Here is a 19172-nt window from a genome sequence, read left to right as displayed (position 1 = left end):
ATGTGTATGATACCTGTGGTACTCTTTCGGATTAACCATCATCAAAGCTGTTTAAGAGATATTAAAGGCTGATACAGTGCCAACGCTAAACCAAGGCTCTTACCAAACCTTTCTGGCCACGGTTATTTTCAATCCCACCTGCTACTCCCATAAGATGTTGGCTCCCCCGTAGAACCTCTCACATTGTTTGCCTTTCCACAGAAAGGGAGATGTTGGGTGTAATCTGAGGTCAGGCTGATAAATCAATGATTACCAAGGCCTCCCCGGGAGCTCAGCGCCCTTATATAGAGGCTGCGCCTCCCAGGAGGGTCTCACATTCCTGAGTGAAGCTCTCACTGCACCATGACTCTCCTGGCTCTGCTCTGCTCCCTGGCCCTGGCCAGCACCGCCCTTGGTAAGTGACAGCAGTAAGGCTTCCTCATTGCTGACTGCTAGGAAGAGTCTCTGGGGTCTCACAGCAGCTTGTGATCAGATAGGGGCGCAAAGAGGAACGCACAATACGTCCTGTGGAGGTAGGGTCAGGTATTCAAAGCTTAGGGCGAAGATGGCCATTCTGATTCATGTGAGGGAATACATCTGATTTGTATTTTATTGCTGTAAAGGTGTTATTCGTCTCCAGAGTGCTGCATGTTCAGCGTCTTGAAGGATAAACCACATTGAGGGAGTAGGAACTGACTTTTGAAAGTTGAGATGCCGCTTAGTGGCTCAGCGTAATAAGCTAGCAGTGCTATATTTTATACCCATAGGTACCATCTTGTAAAAGGGAGGCGTGTTTAAAGATATACCGAGCACTGGAACATTCTCGAGGTTGCTCTTTACCAGTTTCAGACACCTTAGAGGCGATTTCAAAATGTTTCTGCGTTTGTTCACTATGGCAGAAAGGTCGAAAGTGATGGTACATGTAGAGCCGCGTGAGTGGCAAACACCCAACTACTGTGGGTCTTGCGGTTCAGCCGTAGCGCTCTCATGACTGCCCACTGAAAGCGCCGAGAGGCCTCCTTAGAACGCTGTAGAGGCACTTGGAGGCCTTCAGCATGAGAGGCACAGGATCTGGGACATAACCAGTAGTTTAAATAAATATTAAAGACTTTGGAAACATCCCACACGGGTAACACGTGCTCTCTATCGGCCTTGGCATCACCTGCTGCTTGGGATTGCAGAACGGTATTATCAATCCCTCTCCGAGTTGCTTTTTTTTGTAACTGATATTTTGCCATCAAACTTTTACTACTAATCTATCTGACAAACTGTACGTGTGCGGGGGTTTGATGTTCACTTGGCATTATTAAGTTTCGCCTCCTAGTCATGATTCAGCAAGCACATATGGCTGAGCTGACTCATCACTCCTCAGATGGGACTCTGCTTACAGTCCTTAATGTTCCTTTCACTGTCTGCAGTTGAGGAATATACAGCCATTATATCCAGAGTATGCCTTGCTGACACTGAGCATAGGCCAGAAGACTGGCCCCCTCATTTGCAGCATTTCTAAGCTGATCGCAGCATCCTCAGGGCATAGAAAAATTCGAATCATTTCTGTAAGCGAAGGACTCACAGACTCTGGTGGGCCTTGCAAGGTGGAGGTGCATTTTAATATGTTAGTTGCTGTTATTTTGGGACCTAGAGTGGGTATAAACATTTAGCGACCACGGTGAAGTTGAGAAATCCAATGGAATGGTTTCTGGAGGCCGTTCAAATAAAGGAAATAAGTTCAGGACCTACAGACATAGCTAGTAGATTTGGAACATACATTCTACAATTCATTAGGTAGGACCCCTGGTGCCCGCTCTCTCAGTTCCACTGCCCCATGCACTCAAGCTTCCACCATGTCCGAGCACGGACCCAATTAGGATGCTGGGGTTGGGCTGAGAGTTGCCCTGAATCTCCTTATTAGACAGTATAGTTAACAGGATCAGAAGTGCAACCTTGAGAATTTCCAGTTTAATGTTACGACCTTTAGCTCCAAAGTGCTCAAATCCATGTGACACTCACAATAGTGTGATGCTTTTCCAGTTGAGGCGGCTCTCACCAGAGATTGTGTGCCACAGCACAAGAGTTTGAATTCTTCACCAGACCAGCAGGCCTAGAACTATCTCCTAAAATATGAGGGAATAACTCGCCAGGATAATCCTACAAAATAATCTGTGACAAGAAGGCTAGTGAATATATAGAAAACAGTTTACCAAAATTGGCAAATATAGAATAAGTTAGCCAATTCAAGGAACCTTATAACCATGTGGCAGACTCACGGCCACACTTGCCGAGTTACTGAGCAGACAGGTGATTGTCTGGTGATTAGTAGGTGTTTCGTTTGATGCTGTTGAACCGCTGCTCAAAACACAACTTAATATGTATAATTCACATTTTGATAACTGAAATGATGGCACAGCTATACATTTCTAACCGAGTTTAAAGAAATTGATTGTACCCCACCATTCCCTATTTGTGGCTTGCAATGATTACCGTATTCTTGACTAGCAGTGGTACCGTCCCGGATTCTGCCCATCTCACCATCTCTCTTCCCGATCATCTGATTCTAATAGGACATGAGATGCCTGTTCAAAGTTACACAAACGTCGTTTCCTCCCATAGCTCCTCTCTATTTTCTTGTCTTTGTTGCTCCACCAGACTTGAAAAAGTAAATTCCATGGGAAGTGTAATGTATTGCGCTGCCCAATAAATAGTAAGGCGTTTTCCACTTGTTAATGTGTGCATGTCCCTGAACTAACAGAGCTCTCTTGCATTCTAGGCTGTGGTGAACCAGACATCTACCCGGTCCTGAGCGGCTTCGCAAGGGTTGCTAATGGTGAAGAAGCTGTCCCCGGGTCATGGCCGTGGCAGGTCTCCATACAGGTAACAATTGTTCCCTCACTGTTCATATCCCACTGGTACAACGTGTCAGCTGAACATCAGACATATGAAAGCTTTGTACATGACCAATGACAGGAGATGTTCATGCAAGAATCACCGCATGAAGCCTTTGGAACAACATCCAAATGTACACTTAAGTGCATAGTGGGTAATGCACGTTATCTCAGGACAGCCAGTTTGGCAAAGCCCACTTGAAATTTTTTAGGGAGGTTGTCATTAACATAACTGTGACACTGAAGGGCACCGCCCTGCCTTGAATCTATAATGAGTGACTCCGTGATTAGGCTTCTTGGGAACACACTCTGTGTGACTCACACTGTCCTCCACCCTCCAACCATTCTTTGTCATGCTGAGATCATTATAATGGGCAACATGCATTCAAGGGAAATCTTGAATCATTCACCTCTTCGGCACACTTTCAGCCAGGAAACCATCAGACTGCAGACCAAGAAGTGTAAAAAAGAAAAAAACAAGACAATAGGCCTTTGTATATATTGTTTCATGACCTGGAACACTATGCCCGTATCCCTCAGGACCGCACCAACGCTGCTCCAAAGTAGGGAAGAGTTGAAGCCTCACCTCTTCAAAGAACACTACATCAGAATGCATTAACAGTCCACAACTGTTTTATCACTCATTGATTCTGTGCGTATCTATCACCATGCACAGGCCTCTGCTGCCTTTTGGCTAGGGCTGCACTGTAGATACTTATATACATCTATACAATGTCATTCTTTAGCTTGGTACAGATTTACGGTCAGATGAAGGATTTGATACGGTTGTCACTCTTATTGTACCAAAATGCACAATGGGTAACTGGTTCTTGATGATTCTCAACCTTTTTGCAGCTCATGACACTCATCAGTTGGGCCCCATGGAGCTGGGGCCATCGTCCCTTTGCGTGTGTGCTTGCCAGTTTACTGGTATCAGGAATGGATCCCGGCTGGGTTAGATCAAATGGTACTGGCTGCCTTGGCTCTAGTGTGCAAGTGGCAAACCAGTAGATGCCTTTTTTTCCAAATCCAGTGCGCCTTGTTTAATATATGTGATGACTGCTCAGGGCATAGAGGAAGTCTTGTTTATTCAATTGACTCTTCACATGCATCCCAGACTAGATGGAAAGACATTGGTACAAGGCAGCAAGCTCAACTATGTTGTAGACAGAACATTCCTGGGACACATCAAATGAGTCATCATTCACTATGATGACTCACTCAATAGTGTGGTGTTTGTTGTTTTATCTTTAATTGTGTTTTTTATATAAAGTTCTCCTGTTTCCAAGAGATATCCCCACCTAAGACATCACTCATCCCCTGAAATGTTGGAATGGTGTATTTTGAAAATGTTAATGATAATGATAACGCATTCAGAAAATAATTGTGCATACACATTGTTTGTAATGCATGGACTAGAGACCATAAAACAAAAAGTCCAATAAAGAGCACTGTAAAAACAGACACTCTTCATGTTTAACACCAATAATAAAACAATGATTTAACTCCCAATATATGTGACAGCGGGGTGCACAGCACTAACATCTGTAATGAACTCCAGGGTATGTGAAGACAGCCATTTTGATGCATGAACCTCCTGATGCCACATCCAACCTAACAGCTCTCTTCAGCCAAATAAAGTAGTTGGGGTGAAAGATTGTGGCCACTGAGCTGCTAATGGCAGCCCTATTGTAGCAATCAACTTCTGGTCTAGGGTAATATTGATATCTCCCACTGTGTTGCCTTACTTTGCTGGATAGTGCTGGTGGAACCTCGGCACAGACAGCAACCATGAGGCAGGTAAAGCAGCAGATTAGAAAAGGCCCAATGGGTACAGGGCACCATTCACCGCTCGACGGGCCTCAGAGGATGTGGCACAGATAGTTCTTGTCATGTTTGTACTTCAGCAGGCCATGGGGTGAACTCCTGGGAACTCTTCAGTCTCAGAAAGAGACGCACAGGTACTTCAACCATATCTCTGCCTCCAAATACCCTCGCAACTAGGCCTGAAATCAGTCATGGCATGCTTTGGCATGGTGGTCCCAACTAAGATTTCACCTCTAAATCAAATACCCATGGGGCAAAGGTGGAGTCTGAGCTGGAGGAGGATATCTTCTTATCCAGATACATCAGGACCTGAGTAGACAAGTCCCAGTAACTGTGCAGAAGAGCCTCATGCAGGTAAAAGGCTCAATGCCACATCCAGGAACCCTTTCTCGTATAATTCAACTGCTTGCAGGACATTAACTAGAAGTCTAGAGTGGCCTCCATATACGTGGATAACCTGTCTTCATGATGTTTGTTTTTGCAGGAGTTGGATGGATGGCATATTTGTGGTGGGACGCTTATTAGTGCAAAGTGGGTCATCACCTCTATCACCTGCGCAGTGACGTAAGTTGTCAATATTTCAACATCTAACATGAAAAGCAAGCACAGGTAGTTTTTTGAAGTTGTGTATTTTGTCCCCATGTTATCTCTGTGGGCTGAGTTGAGCTGTCCATCTCACATGATCTACAAAGAGAAATGTGTTGAAGAATGAGGCTCATGTTGGATCTCAGGGTAGCTATTCAGTGGCACTTATCTTTACTGTATTCAAGAGCAAGGTTAAAATCCTAAATATGGGGAGTGTGCTGGCTCCCTAAGAACCTGCAAAATATGACCCAATACCACCCACTGTGTAGCAAAATCATAGCGTAGAACATTGGAGAAGGTCCAATTAATTCAAATTAAAGTGATGGAATTTTTATCTGTATTATGCTGTCTCAGATCGTTGGAGAATAAACACTTCACAGCTGAAAATATTGTCATATAATTTATTCTGAATCAGTTCTATGGGGCAAGGCTGGCTAGTCACTTAATACTTCTAGAAACTCGATTAGTACTTTTGTGAGCTTGGTGTAACCCCTTAAACTACTGGTGCCATTTTGTGATTGAAGGAAAAGAAAGGATGTGCCTGTTTTGTTACTAAAATAGAAACCCAAGTTATTAGATTAGGTACCCATTGCCAACACCCTTCTTCACACACATGGGGTTATTTTCCTGATCTCCCACACATTCCACTATGGAAGATAAGATTGTGGGCAAAAACTGACCAGCTCACAATGCCATACAGCAAACTATTTGGTTGATGCCTGGCAGATGACTTGCTCATACCTTTGTGCAAAGGGATTTACGCATAGGCCTTATGGCTATCATGTCCATTTAATAACGTCATAGGTTCCAGGCTCCCCATTCATAGATTTTTTCTTATTGTTGCTTGAAGCCTCCATTCTATAAGTGTACTACCTAAACTCCGCACTCATCCTTGTCACCCTCCCATCTCACACGTCTCACACCACAACACATTTCAGTGAAACGCCTCTTTCAGCCATACTATCTACATTTACATTTTCAACCTGGGAAATCCTTGTTGTCCATGTAACTAAGATGACCAAAGTCACCCCAATGAATCTTGACTCACTGTTAATACTCCTGATGCTTCTACTGTTTATTCTCCAATGTCCCTTGTTCTCGCCATCTTTATCTTCCTTGCTCACAACTTTTCCTATTACTGTCACATCATTTTAATCACCAAAATTCTCTTCTCGTTCATCATCTTCACCGCTTTATTCCCATTTCAAAATCTTGGGCAATGGTAATGTCTTCCTTCAGTTTGGGATCACAAGGAAACTCTCCTGAAATTTCTATGTGCACATTCTGAATAGTAGCTGGTCTTTGGGGCACTAATGCAATTTCCGAATTTGCAAAGGAAATTCTGCACTATATTCATCCTAGCTGCAGGATTGATGGTAGGGGCTAGGAAAAGAGGTAGGGGTTCCGAATAGTCCTGTGACTGTTACATGGTGATGAGATGTACCTTGGAGAGGAGGTTCTTGAACTCTTTCCTATAGAGTAGGGTGGGAAGCACTTGGTGGATTGTGATTAGAATGGTATTGCACAATAGTAAAAAAGAATGACTGCAGCATCAGTTGTTCGAATCATGATCTTCAAAATGATGGACGTTAAAACACCTCACAAAGGGTTAATAATTTAGACAGAAGAGCAAAATATGCTTTATGCCAGAACCTCTTCTGATCTCATATTCGCAGTTAATCAAAGGGAAAGAAGCAGAAAAGACTCAATCATGCATGCACCAGCCTTGGCATTCTGGTTGGAGTGCACTACTGATGTGCCATTGCATGTAGTTCCTGTTGTTTTCCAAGCTCAAACATTCCTTTACTTTCTCAAGTAGTGAAAATGCTACTGCATTGTTATATTTCAAAGTGAACAGAGTTTATACAATGCTTCTGGAGGTTTGTTATAGCATTGGTTATCGTCAGGGTTGTGCCATGTCCCTCGTTGCATGGGTCCTGCCAGTTGTCCTTCCCATCCTCTTGCCCCAAGAAGGATCCGAGCCCTAGGTGAAGGACACTCTCCTCACACCCAACATCTGGCAGTCCTTTAGATACCAAGAGCGACCTACTGTTATCTCTTCCATGGCGCGAGTCATCCATCCATCATTGTATCAATCACCACAGTGAGGATCTTGCTAGCCACCAGTTTTCCTTCTAACTGTTACTTAAGTGCTGTAAAAATGCAATGTAGTCTTCATTTGTAGACTCTACAGAGTTAAGTTACATTTTGTGTCTTGTTTTATTTTGTTTTTATAAATGCTTGAAAGTGTTTTGCTCTGTGTAAGTGAATTAATAATAAACTTTATAATGTGATGTGTAAGACTACATTACTGTCTGACAAGGTCATGAGATAGCGATATATATATTTGTACATCAGATCTAAATAAGGGTTTTAAGCAAAAATCACCCATTCTCTCTTGTCACTGTACAAGTCCTCTCAGCCCAAAGGACGTCTCACTCACTTCTGAAACCAGTTACACTTCATTCCCTAAGTGTTGTCGTGGCTCAAAAATTACCTTTTTCCTTTATCAGCACATCCCATCAAGTGGTTCTTGGAGAACACGACCTGGAAAACAACGCAGAAGTCACTAAAACTTTAGCTATCGCTCAGGTAAGAAAAAGTCTGATGGGAACTACCAAATGTTATATTAAGACAAAACTTTATATTCACCATATATATATACACAATGATTAAATTGGACTGTCAGTGTCCCGGGTCACTAGCGTTTGTCGCTGGTGTCAAACCTATACGTTTTTGTAGTGATTTGCACTAATTCTCCATTTAAAGAAATCTTTTATGCTTACTCCAATGAAACTTTAGGAGCACTCGCGGGGTAACTTGATATTTTAATTTAAAGCAGACGCGTTTCAGCCATGATGCTTTCCTTAGTTCTTGTCAATTAAAATAAATGGCATAACGACCCTGAATACAGAGTTCACAATACTTAAACGCCTCAGCCTCACTCTGATTGGAGGATTTAACACTATTGCCAGTTAAAGGGGATTGTACTCAATCTTGGAAGTGGGAGTATGACCATGTGTTTCTCTTTACCTCGTAGTCAAGTTCAATCAAAAGGATAATTCCGATTTTATGACACAGGAAAATGATTATTTATGATTTAAGTTGAAGAAAAAGTTTTTTTATTGGCATCAGCCACTTTGTCATCAGAGACCACATCTCTGATACCAAATACAACTTAAGACTTGCTGCTCTTCGCGTTCTTTACATGTCCCACAAGATGGGTTGTTACCTTTGTTCAATGTTGTCATTTGTGTCTTCCAAGTGCCACTTACGACCTGTTGCTTCTCCTCATACCTCACATGTCCCATGAGAAAGGTTATTGCTTGTTCTTGTTTCAAGTTCCATTGTGTTGTATTCATGTTTTTACCTCCCTTTGCTTCTGTTCCTTTCTACAGTGCTCTAATACTTGTACAGGTCATGTTTGGGGCTTTATAAAACTTTTCAAATTAATAAAACTTAAATCTCACTCTCATCCATGTCAGACTCTGAAATAGGCTACGGTAACTGAGACACACAGTCAGCATTTTGGTTCCTTTTCTCTGCTACGCGTTCAATCTCAGATTGGTAGCTCTGGAGTTGTGCAGCAAATCTAGCCGGTCTGACAGTCATAACCCTTTCTTTTGACCTGGGGCTTGTGATCCTTTCTTAGTAAAAATGAGGACCCCCCCAGAGCAAACATAAAAATGTTAGACTGTCCAGGTGCATTTCAACAACTCATTTTCTATTACTGAATACTGTTTTTCTGGTTCTCATAAGCATGTAGATTCATAAGCCACAATTCATTTCTTCTGTCCATCTCCCTGCTGGCGGACAGCTCCCTAATCCAGACCCACTGAGTTCAACTGCAGCAATACAACATTTCCTACTACAAATGTCATCAAAGGGGAACTTGGGCATAGTCCTTCTTAATTCCATAAGAAGCATCCTTTTGAGCTCAGCCCGAAACAAATCCAGCGTTTGTTTTGAGTACAATTGTTAAAGATTAAAACATACAGGAATATTTTTCTACAAATTTTGGTTAATATTTCATGAAACCTAGGAAGGATGCTAATTGTTCTTTTTTCCTAAGGACCTGAGTTACCACAATTGCTTTGTCATGAGCCTCTTTTAGTATGGTTCCCTCCTTAGAGATAGTTTGACCAAGATATTCTACAGAGTCACACCTAAAGCGACATGTCTCATGGTGTAAAGTTAACCCTTTGTTGACAGACCTTGGAGGACCTTCACCTATCTCAAATCATGTTGTCCAATAATATTGTCCTGAAAAAAAGTATTTCCTCCAAATGTTTGAAAGTCTGTTTCAGAATTTGTTGAAAAAAGAAAGCTGATCTCTCCGGTGGAAAAGACATTCTCTCATACTGAAATAGCCTTATGGCAAGACAAATGCAGTGAGGTGCCTAGAGTCTTCTACCAAAACCTTTTGGTGATAGGCACTGGCGAGGTCTAAGTTTGAACACACAGCTTCTCTTCCCAAGGGTGAGATCATTTCATGGCTATTCTACAGGGATGCTGGTAGATCCAAATGGCATTGTTAAGACTGCAGAGATCTACACATAGTTGAATTTCTCCAAAACTCTTTAGTTAAATCACAATTTGAGCAACCTAGTGTGAAGAAGACACCATGGACTTGATAAAATTCTTCGAATATTATTCCCTCAGGATAGATTTTAAATTTGCTCTGTAGGATAAATGGATGTTTCTTACACAATATTGCACATGGTGTGCCACTTTATTTAAAACATTTGAAATTTCAAAGCCTCAGTACTTTTCCAATCAACTTTGCTCTCCTTAATATCACATCTTTACAAATATCGGGCTCTTCCTTACACTCCATCCCCTCTTGACTCAATCATATAAATAGGAGGATTAGCCCTGGGCTCTAATTTAATCTCCATCTTCTCCTGTTGTGGCCACCAAAGGATAGGATCATCCTTGCCAACGACATAAATATCCCCCTTGGTTTCACAACCCTAAAAATCAATGTGTCCCCAAAATTAACCTATTTAGTCTTTGTTCTTTACAACTCTGAGGGTGTATGTCTGTGGGATATACTTGTTTTTCTTCTGTAGTTCCTGAACTAAACTTTGGCCTAAAATGATAAAGCAGCGCCAAAGTCTGCCATCACTTCAACTTTTTGCCCATAAATCAAAATATCACACCTTGGAATCCTTACCCCTTTTCTCGCCTCCTACTCTTAAAACTATATGAGGGTGCAAGCTAGATTCTCCATCCTCTGCTTTTTGTCTGATAAGTGACAGTGAAAAAGAATCAGGGTTCTGGTACAAATTTGTAATAGAGATTGGCAGGTTCTTCTGTTCTGTGCCCATTCCAAAGAATAAGGCCAGGATAAAGGTAATCAGCTAATCATATCACTGTTTTAGTTTTCATATTAATAAACTAGATTATTAATATGAAAACTAAAACAGTGATAACTAAGGCACAGCAGTGTCTGATAAACCGGAGCTTCCAGGTTTCAGCAACTAAAATATATGACAGTTACAATTACAGTAAAATAATACATCAACATTACTTCCTTAATAAAAACAAAATCAACATTAACCCCATAATCATAAAATCCACTAGTACTCGAGTAGCAAGCAGCATGTTAATAACAGTAGGTTAACACTTGTGGAAGGTAATTTGTAAATGTAAATTGATACTTGTAAGTAGTGTGGCAGATTACATTAAACATTAAAATAGAAATGGTTAGATCTATTTCAAGTAATTTTAGATGTGTTTCCTGTTATATGTAAACTTCCCCAAGCTTTACATAATACACTGAAGAATATTAAGCTTATTATACAGTGAAGAACTAAGAGTGCTCACCAGCATTTCAACCCTCAACAGGTCATTCAAATAGTTTGGTGCCAAATCCTTGCAGTGATTGATTTCGAGGTTAAGCAAATGCCTCTCATTTCATTATGGAATGCAACCTTCAATCAACAAATTTATTATGGTAATGTGATCACATTTTCACAAGTCACAAATAATACAAATGGATGCTTTACGGCATATCAAGGTATACAAATATTGAAGACAAACTGTTAAATCTAAAATATCGTAAGGTAAGGATAGATTTTCAATATCTAATTGTACACGTGTGTACCATGGCAATATATATATATATATGTTAAAGGCACATAAATGCGAAGTTAGGAATAGTAAATCTATACTTTCTCTATCTGCACTTACCTTTCTATATTTTGTTCTTCGATCTTTTATCCATGATATTCTTGTATCTCGATGTTCTTAGCCTCAATATTCAGTAAAAAAAAAATCAGTTTTTCATTGTGTGCAACTTACTTTGTAGACTTAACAATTGAACTAAAGGGCTATGATGTTGAAATCTTCAAAGTACTCATGTAAATCAAGGACTTGGCTTCTCCCATAAAACATGAGTTGCTTCTGTTCGGCCTGGCAAAAACCGCAGATGACAATGATTTAATATCATGTACCACTGCATATCAAGTCTGAGGCTTAGCTGCTCTTGCCTGATCAGGCAAAGGTATGTCATTCATTAACCGATTCAACGCTGTCCTTGAGTCGTGAGGATCCATCAGTCCGTGGTCACATCCTTAACTGTTTCAATTTCGTGTCGCAATAACATTTGGAAATCGATGGAGAGCAACCATGTTGTTGTTGAAGGCCGAAACTGTGCACCATTTGGTCTCTAAAAGATGTATTTTGTGATTTTCTTTCTGCTTTCTCTACAGGTATTCAACAATAAAGACTGGAATCCAGAAACCAAAGAGTTTGACATTTCCCTTGTGAAACTTGCTAAGCCTGTTGGCTTCTCTAAAACTGTCAAACCAGTCTGTCTACCAGCTGAAGACGAGATATACTCAGGCCAGGAGCTGTGCGTCACCACAGGATGGGGGCTGAAGCGAAGCAACTGTGAGATGTTTCTTTTTATTGGGCAAAAATACTGTTTGGCTTCACAAGTTCATTAATTCACAAATGCGGCAATGTTGCCTGTAATCCTACATAACAATGAGTGCAGAGAAGTCAGTTTCCTGTCATCTACTCTACCTTTGCACTAACTTAATTAAACAGCATCTTGAGTCAGAGCGTTATGGTTTAGAGAACAGCCCATTACGTCCACAGTAATGTGACTACCAAAAATGAAACACAGCTCCTAGCTGGTCGCTTACATTTCAGGAGTCGAGCCCGCAGTAAAGTGATTGCATGTTTGAAATGCATACATATCATACGTGCACGGCCCGACCCCACCAGGGTGGGCAGAAGATGCCAGAGGAGAAATGCTTCTGTTCTCACCTGCAGATCACAGATTCCAATACCATTAAGGTAGCTTGGTGGGTTAAACACCTGCTGCTAAAATATGAGTGTCCGCAAATTTATCATTGTTTTATTTATTTGATATAACATTATCCTAACTGCAATGAGAAGTGCAGCGCCTTATACTGAATATTTCTGTATCTGCACTAGCATCTCATATGGCATGTGCCTCACATGGAAAAGCATTGTTCCATGAATGAAATCTGATTATGAAAAATAGTTTGTGATCCGACAGGAACATTACTAAACACCCATGGACATCAACTCAACAAATGTTAGAGGTAGCAGTTGGGACATTACATTCACTGACACCATATTTCCTTTTGTCCTGAGAACACCTCAAGAAGCAACATTACATTTCCTTTGACTCTCCACCATAACAATACAGTAAGTATCATCACTGAAGTTAAAAAACTACAACAACAGTAAGGGCAATAAAATAATATTATATTACATGAAAAGATAAATATAGTTTAGTTCCATACATATAGACCTTAGGGTGCTGCTGTGCAGTGCCAGGAGCACTCCCATCACCAAACACATAGCTGCCAAGTGCAACCATGTCATGTGTAACACCTGCAGCCAATCCTGTTTTTTCCTTTACTGCATTCTGGAACTTATAGTCTCTTCTTTAGCACTGTTAGTACAGACTAAAAAGTCCAGTGGCCAAAATGGTGTGGATACCAGTCAACCGTGAATGACGGTGTTCTGCATAGCATGATGCAACGTGGCAGCTATGCCACCCAGCTACGACTGTCACATGTTCAAGAACAATGTTGCACACAAATTACTATTTCAAATGTGGAGGCATTGTCTCCTCAAAAACCCAGGCTCAGTCTTAAATGCTCAATGCTCAGTTACTGCCTCAAGTGCCAGGCTTAATTCCAAATGGCCAAAGGCGCAGTCCCCAATTATTTAGTACAACCCCTGCTCCCAAGCACACTCACAACTGACCAAACACAGCCAACATTAGCAAGTATATATAGCCTTAGATATAAATATAGTCTCACATCCCCAGTGCAGCATCACAATACTCAGGGTTGGCTTTAAATATTCAGTCAGTTTGCTTGTGCACCTATTTAGCATAAAAACACAGTGCAGCCTTTTGCTTCTCGGGGCCAGAGTCAGCTACCCTGTGAACACTCCACTTGAGCTACTATGTGATGTGACAACGAGTGACACTCTTACCCAACTCACCTCACTCCCGCCACCAATCTCTAAAGAATAAAAGACTAATTCCACTCTGTCTGGACTTGATCCTGGGATCTACAGATCCAAAAGGCTATCTTACTGTTTAAATCTGCCTTTATTAATGTTTTCACCAAGTGTGGTGACATCTGAGCCTTGCATACTAAGAAATGCCAGAACATAATTGGTATCACCTCGGGCTCTCCACTCGACCCCCTACCACCAAAAGTCTGGAAAAATTTTGGAAATGAGCTCTTTGACACCATGCGCCTTATATGTAATCAGTCTCTCCATAGTGGCTTTGTCCCAACTCCCTGGAAACAGGCACTGATTACCCCTCTCTTAAAGAAACCTTCCCTGAGCTCGGACTGTCTGTCAAATTACCGACCCATCTCCCTGCTGCCTTTCCCAGCGAAGATCGCCGAACGATGGGTCAGCTCGTGCCTGTCCGCCCACTTAGAACAAAACAATCTCCTGGATGATCACCAGTTCGGGTTCCGTCCTGCCCACGGCACCGAAACAGCAGTCCTGACAGCCTTGGAGGATCTTCGCATGCGTGCAGACAGGGGTCAGCCAGTGGCATTGATACTGCTGGACCTGTCTGCCGCATTCGATACGGTCAATCATGGTATGCTGCTGCAGAGACTTGGTGAGGTGGGTGTGGAGGGCACGGCATTGCTCTGGTTTCATTCCTACCTTCGGGACAGAAGACAGGCTGTCTCTCTCCCCCCATTCCAATCCACCTTCGCATCAGTACCCCAGGGAGTCCCTCAGGGCTCCTCTATCAGCCACATCCTTTTTAATGTGTATCTCATCCCGCTAATCCAACTAATCCAATCCTTCGGGATCAAAACAATAAACTATGCGGATGATACACAGCTCATCCTCTCTTGGGAGGGTGAAGACGCCACTCCTTTCTCGACCTTCCACGACTGCTTAAGAGCGACGGCTGGATGGCTTCACACAAACTCCCTCCAGTTTAACTCCGCAAAAACGGAGGTCCTGTTCTGTTCAGGCACCAAGATACCCCGTCAGTTTCCGACTGATTTCTGGCCCCCAGAGTTTAGTGACAAACCTCTGCCAGTTCCCTCGGTTCGCAACCTGGGAGCCATGCTTGACAACAAATTAAGTATGGAAACCCAGGTGACAAAAACTGTGGGGATCTGCACAGCCCTGCTTCGCTCACTGCGGAAAATCATGCCTCTCCTCCCGGCACAAGCCAGGGCGTCGATAGTCAGGTGTACGATACTCAGTCGCCTTGACTATTGTAACGCCCTGCTCCTGGAGTCTCCAGTCACGCTGATGGATCGTCTACAGCGAATTCAATCTGCCGCCGCCAAGCTGGCTCTTGGCTGGACGAGGAGGGCTTCGGCCACAGCAGCTCTGTCTGAGCTACACTGGCTACCGCTAAAACAACGAGTGGCTTTCAAGTCCCTCTGCATTGTCTTTAAGACTCTGCATGGACTTGGACCTAAACCTCTGCAAGCCCTGTTTATGTGGTACACTCCTGCCAGAGATCTACGCTCGTCCTCGGCTTGTCTGGTAAAGGTACCCAGATTTAATAAAGCCAGAACAGGAGGAAGATCCTTCAGGGTTGCAGCGGCCAAGCTGTGGAACAGCCTACCCACTGACATACGTCAGATGTCCCAGCTTCTTCCGTTTAGGAGACGTATCAAGACCTGGCTTTTCCCTCAATAAACTGTCCGTTGACTGTTCCCCCGGTTATTCGCTAACAGAGTATTCTACAGCGCCAGGAAGCCTGCAAGGTATCAGTCGCGCTCTACAAATTCCCAAAATAAAATAAAAAATAATTAAAACAACTGCAACTGAAAGCATGACCATCCGCCTGCATAGTGACCAGGCTCACAATAAATATGCATTTTCAAAGGCCAAGCCTGCCCCTGCACACCTTGAGCCTTGATGGCTGCCATTTATTTTCTATTATTATGAGAATTAAAAGTTTTTTGCCAAACCATAGTGCAGGTCCCTTTAAGGCAACCTTCATGCCTTCAATCCACACAGTTTGATTACCACTGGTACAAACTGAAGTACTTCCACTTTCAGAACTGAAATGTCATTTTCACTTTGGGAATAATAAAATTCTACCCACTTTGATCAAGAAGAAAAAATACATATGAGGTTTTCGGAGATCCTCCCCCTCCCCCTCCACTGGAAGTGTAGGATGCTTGTTACAAAAAATTCCACTCAAGGAGAAAAACAGCAGCAGTAAACATGTTACAGCAGCCAAGGCGCTGCTCAGCTCTAGAGACTTCAGCCAAGACCTCTATCAGGCCTGACAGGACCACTTTTTGATGTCATACTCATGGCGCTGGGAGGGGCCCTCCAACCCTGACTCCATGAAGTCCAGGAAATAAATAATTTCACTTCACTTTGGCGCCGGATTCACATTTCACGATCTCTAACTAAACAACAGAGAACCTATCCTGATAAAGCTAGAGAAAAAACATGTTGAAACTAATGGTTTTGAGCAGCGAGGCTGGCAGCAGAGGTTAGTCCATTGAAGGCAACGAGTGCAGTCAAAATGACTATTTTCGTGGCAAGTCCCAGTTGCTGAAATTACTAGAAGCAATGAAAGCCATGCTTGAAATATTTTCCTTTTTGTTGCTTTGTGTTAATTCAGGATTGCACGGTGATTTGAGCTTCTTACCAGGTTTCTGTTCCTCTGTTCACAGCATTCGTCCCGCCTACTAAACTGCAGCAGGCTGTTGTGCCCCTTCTGATCAACAAGGACTGTGAAATCCACCACGGCAGCCTCGTCACCGACTCCATGGTCTGCGCGGGAGGTGCCGGCGCATCCGCGTGCATGGTGCGTATCTCAGACTTCCCAGGATGCATTCTGTCCTGCATGCACAGATGGACACAAGGACAGACATCATTTCAGTCATTCAAAGTCTCAACCGACAAAGGATCCTATCAAAATGCACACTCTGGAAAAGCTCAGGGTGTGGAAATCTAACACATCACCGGTGTTCTCCTCAATGCCGCCTGAGCTCAAGCTTGTTGAAGGTGGGGTGGAGAGAAGACTAACGGCCACATGCATCATTGTTGCCGTTTGCGATTTCTTAATTGTGCAAATGAAGGAATCGCAATTAAGAAATCGCAAACGGCTATGCACCAAGAAATCACAATTTGTTTTGCGATTTCTTAAATTTCCTTAATTGCGATTCACAATTTGCGAATCGCAATTAAGGAATCCCTTGCCATTGATTCTATGGGCCTAGAAAATGCAATTTCAAGGGTGCTGGGGGGTCCAAAGGACCCCCCCTGCACCCCTGAAATATAACTTTAAGTGCATTTTTCACACACACATGCCCCAAGGGCATGTGTGTGTGCAAAATGAAACTTTCAAAAATGCACTTTTGTGCATTTTTGAAAGTTTTCGCAAATTACCATGAAGGTCAACTTCATGGTAATGTACCTCTCCCTATTTGCGAATTGGCAAATTTAAAATGTTCATGCATTGCATTTAAGAAATCTCAAATTGCGATTTCTTAAATGCAATCGCAATTTTAGAAATCGCAACGTGATTGCGATTTCTAAAATTGCGAAAAACATGATGCATCCCAATTTTGTCAATTGGATTCGCAAATGGCTGAAAATTGCGATTCGCACCGTTTGCGAATGCAATTGTCAATGATGCATGTGCCCATAGTGTGGGAGGGAGAGCAGTGTTTTTCTTCAGGTCAGGATGCATTAGCCAATGGTTCTTGGTAATTGAATGGGCTTTAATGATAGCGTTCATCTCATGGTTTATGTCTCTTGATCACTATTTCAAGAGATTGTGTCCGAAACTCTGAAAATTCCAGTCACTGCTATCGAACAGCGTGTTAAAGTGTTATTCATGAAGCACTTTAAAAGGCATTCTGCATTAAAGTATTTTGTAGAAGAAATAAAAACACCAGCTATGTTCTGTCTCCTTCCTCTATTGAGCTCTTCGTTGACCTTTCTCTTGTCCTCTTCCTTGTAGGGAGACATTGGTGGCCCTTTGGTCTGTGAAAGATACGGCGCGTGGTACCTAATTGGTGTGGCGTCCTGGACTCAAAATACCTGCTCTGCGACTACGCCCGCCGTCTATTCGAATGTATCGACGTTTCGAAAGTGGATCGATGAGATTGTCCTGGCCAACTAAATCTTTAAGAAGTCTATACTAACACAATGCCGTCCGCAAAAGTGCAATAGCATTCTTCGTCAGTCATGCCTGCGCAATGTCTTTGACCTGTGTTGGCATGTCACCTATTGTTACGTTCTTAAAAATCCAGTACTCTGAGATTAAAATGTTGAGTATGTGAATATTTGCCGTCTTTTATTTCCTTTTCTGTCTCAGTATTAGTGTCGTCAAAGTGGGTGTTATACTTTTAAGAAGGTTTTACCTTCTGGCTTGAAAAAGTTGAACTAGATAGTGTTTATACTTCAAACTAACTTCCCCACCCTGCGTCAGCTAAGAAGAGGGAATATAGCAGGAGCACAATTACAATTACCCCTGGTAGAAGTGCTGGTGCAATGTGCAGTAGTCTTGTGAAAGAGAAACGAGAAGAGTCACCCAGGTCAGGTATAGGGGTTCAGTGGCAGGTCCAAAGCATACAATGTAGAGCGATACGCCTTAAACAGCCTGCATCAGGGAGGTAATGGAATCCGCCTTGTCCTCCTGTTGGGAGTCTTGAGGACGTTGATATCACTGGACAACAGCTCTTTATGTGGAGCTTAGGACGGTTTTGATGAATATTGAAAAGAATGCATTGATTTGCAGAAGCCAGTCACGGAAAGTGCCTTGATGTAGTGGAAGTATAAGACTGTGCTCCACCAACAGAGCTTTGGTAGAGAGGCTCGAAGCGGAGTTACACTGCTTGCTGATGCTCACCCAAACTTGATGTTTTTTGTTTGATCTTTTTATTACTGTTTTTGCATACAGGAATCAAAGTATATAAAAATACCGCTTAATATTTTAAACACAAATGATGTGTGCATAACCCGGATCTAAACAACACAATAATTATCGTTGAATACAGCAGTCAGATAGGATCAAACAGGACATGATATCATTGCCTTATATAAACATATTACCATTATCATATTCATGAGTAAAGTTGTTCCATGCATGCATATTTAGTGGCTCTTTTTGGCCATGTGTAGCAATGAAAAGTACACCAGTAGATCCTTGTAGTTAGGTTCTTTATTAAAACCCCCAGCACAGAGGAATAAGTCATACAGCTATCAAGACACAGAGCTTCTCTAATAACAGCTCTCTAAGAATGCACATACACAAATAAACAATGCTGGAACATACTCAATGTTCCACACAATACAGAGATCTTAAAGTGATATACTTACACAGATCTTAAAGTGATATACTACACAATCCCCCTTCTTAAAAAAACCCACAAAAAAAACAAA

At 42.3% G+C, this 19172-nt stretch overlaps 1 protein-coding gene across 1 annotated transcript; it reads left to right on the top strand.

Moving 5' to 3' along the window:
* Nucleotides 1-285: 285 nt before the first annotated feature.
* On the top strand, nucleotides 286-18071 carry LOC147716693 (chymotrypsinogen B-like). The gene is made up of 7 exons (XM_086923647.1): nucleotides 286-394; nucleotides 2747-2850; nucleotides 5173-5252; nucleotides 7787-7865; nucleotides 11990-12170; nucleotides 16454-16587; nucleotides 17749-18071. The coding sequence occupies exons 1-7, from the start codon at nucleotides 343-345 to the stop codon at nucleotides 17908-17910; spliced, it is 792 nt and encodes a 263-aa protein (XP_086779773.1). The 5' UTR covers nucleotides 286-342; the 3' UTR covers nucleotides 17911-18071.
* The last annotated feature ends 1101 nt before the right edge of the window (nucleotides 18072-19172 follow it).

The sequence above is a fragment of the Lissotriton vulgaris genome, chromosome 5 (assembly GCF_964263255.1).
Source record: "Lissotriton vulgaris chromosome 5, aLisVul1.2, whole genome shotgun sequence".
NCBI lineage: Eukaryota > Metazoa > Chordata > Amphibia > Caudata > Salamandridae > Lissotriton > Lissotriton vulgaris.
This window is presented reverse-complemented; position numbering and strand designations above follow the sequence as displayed.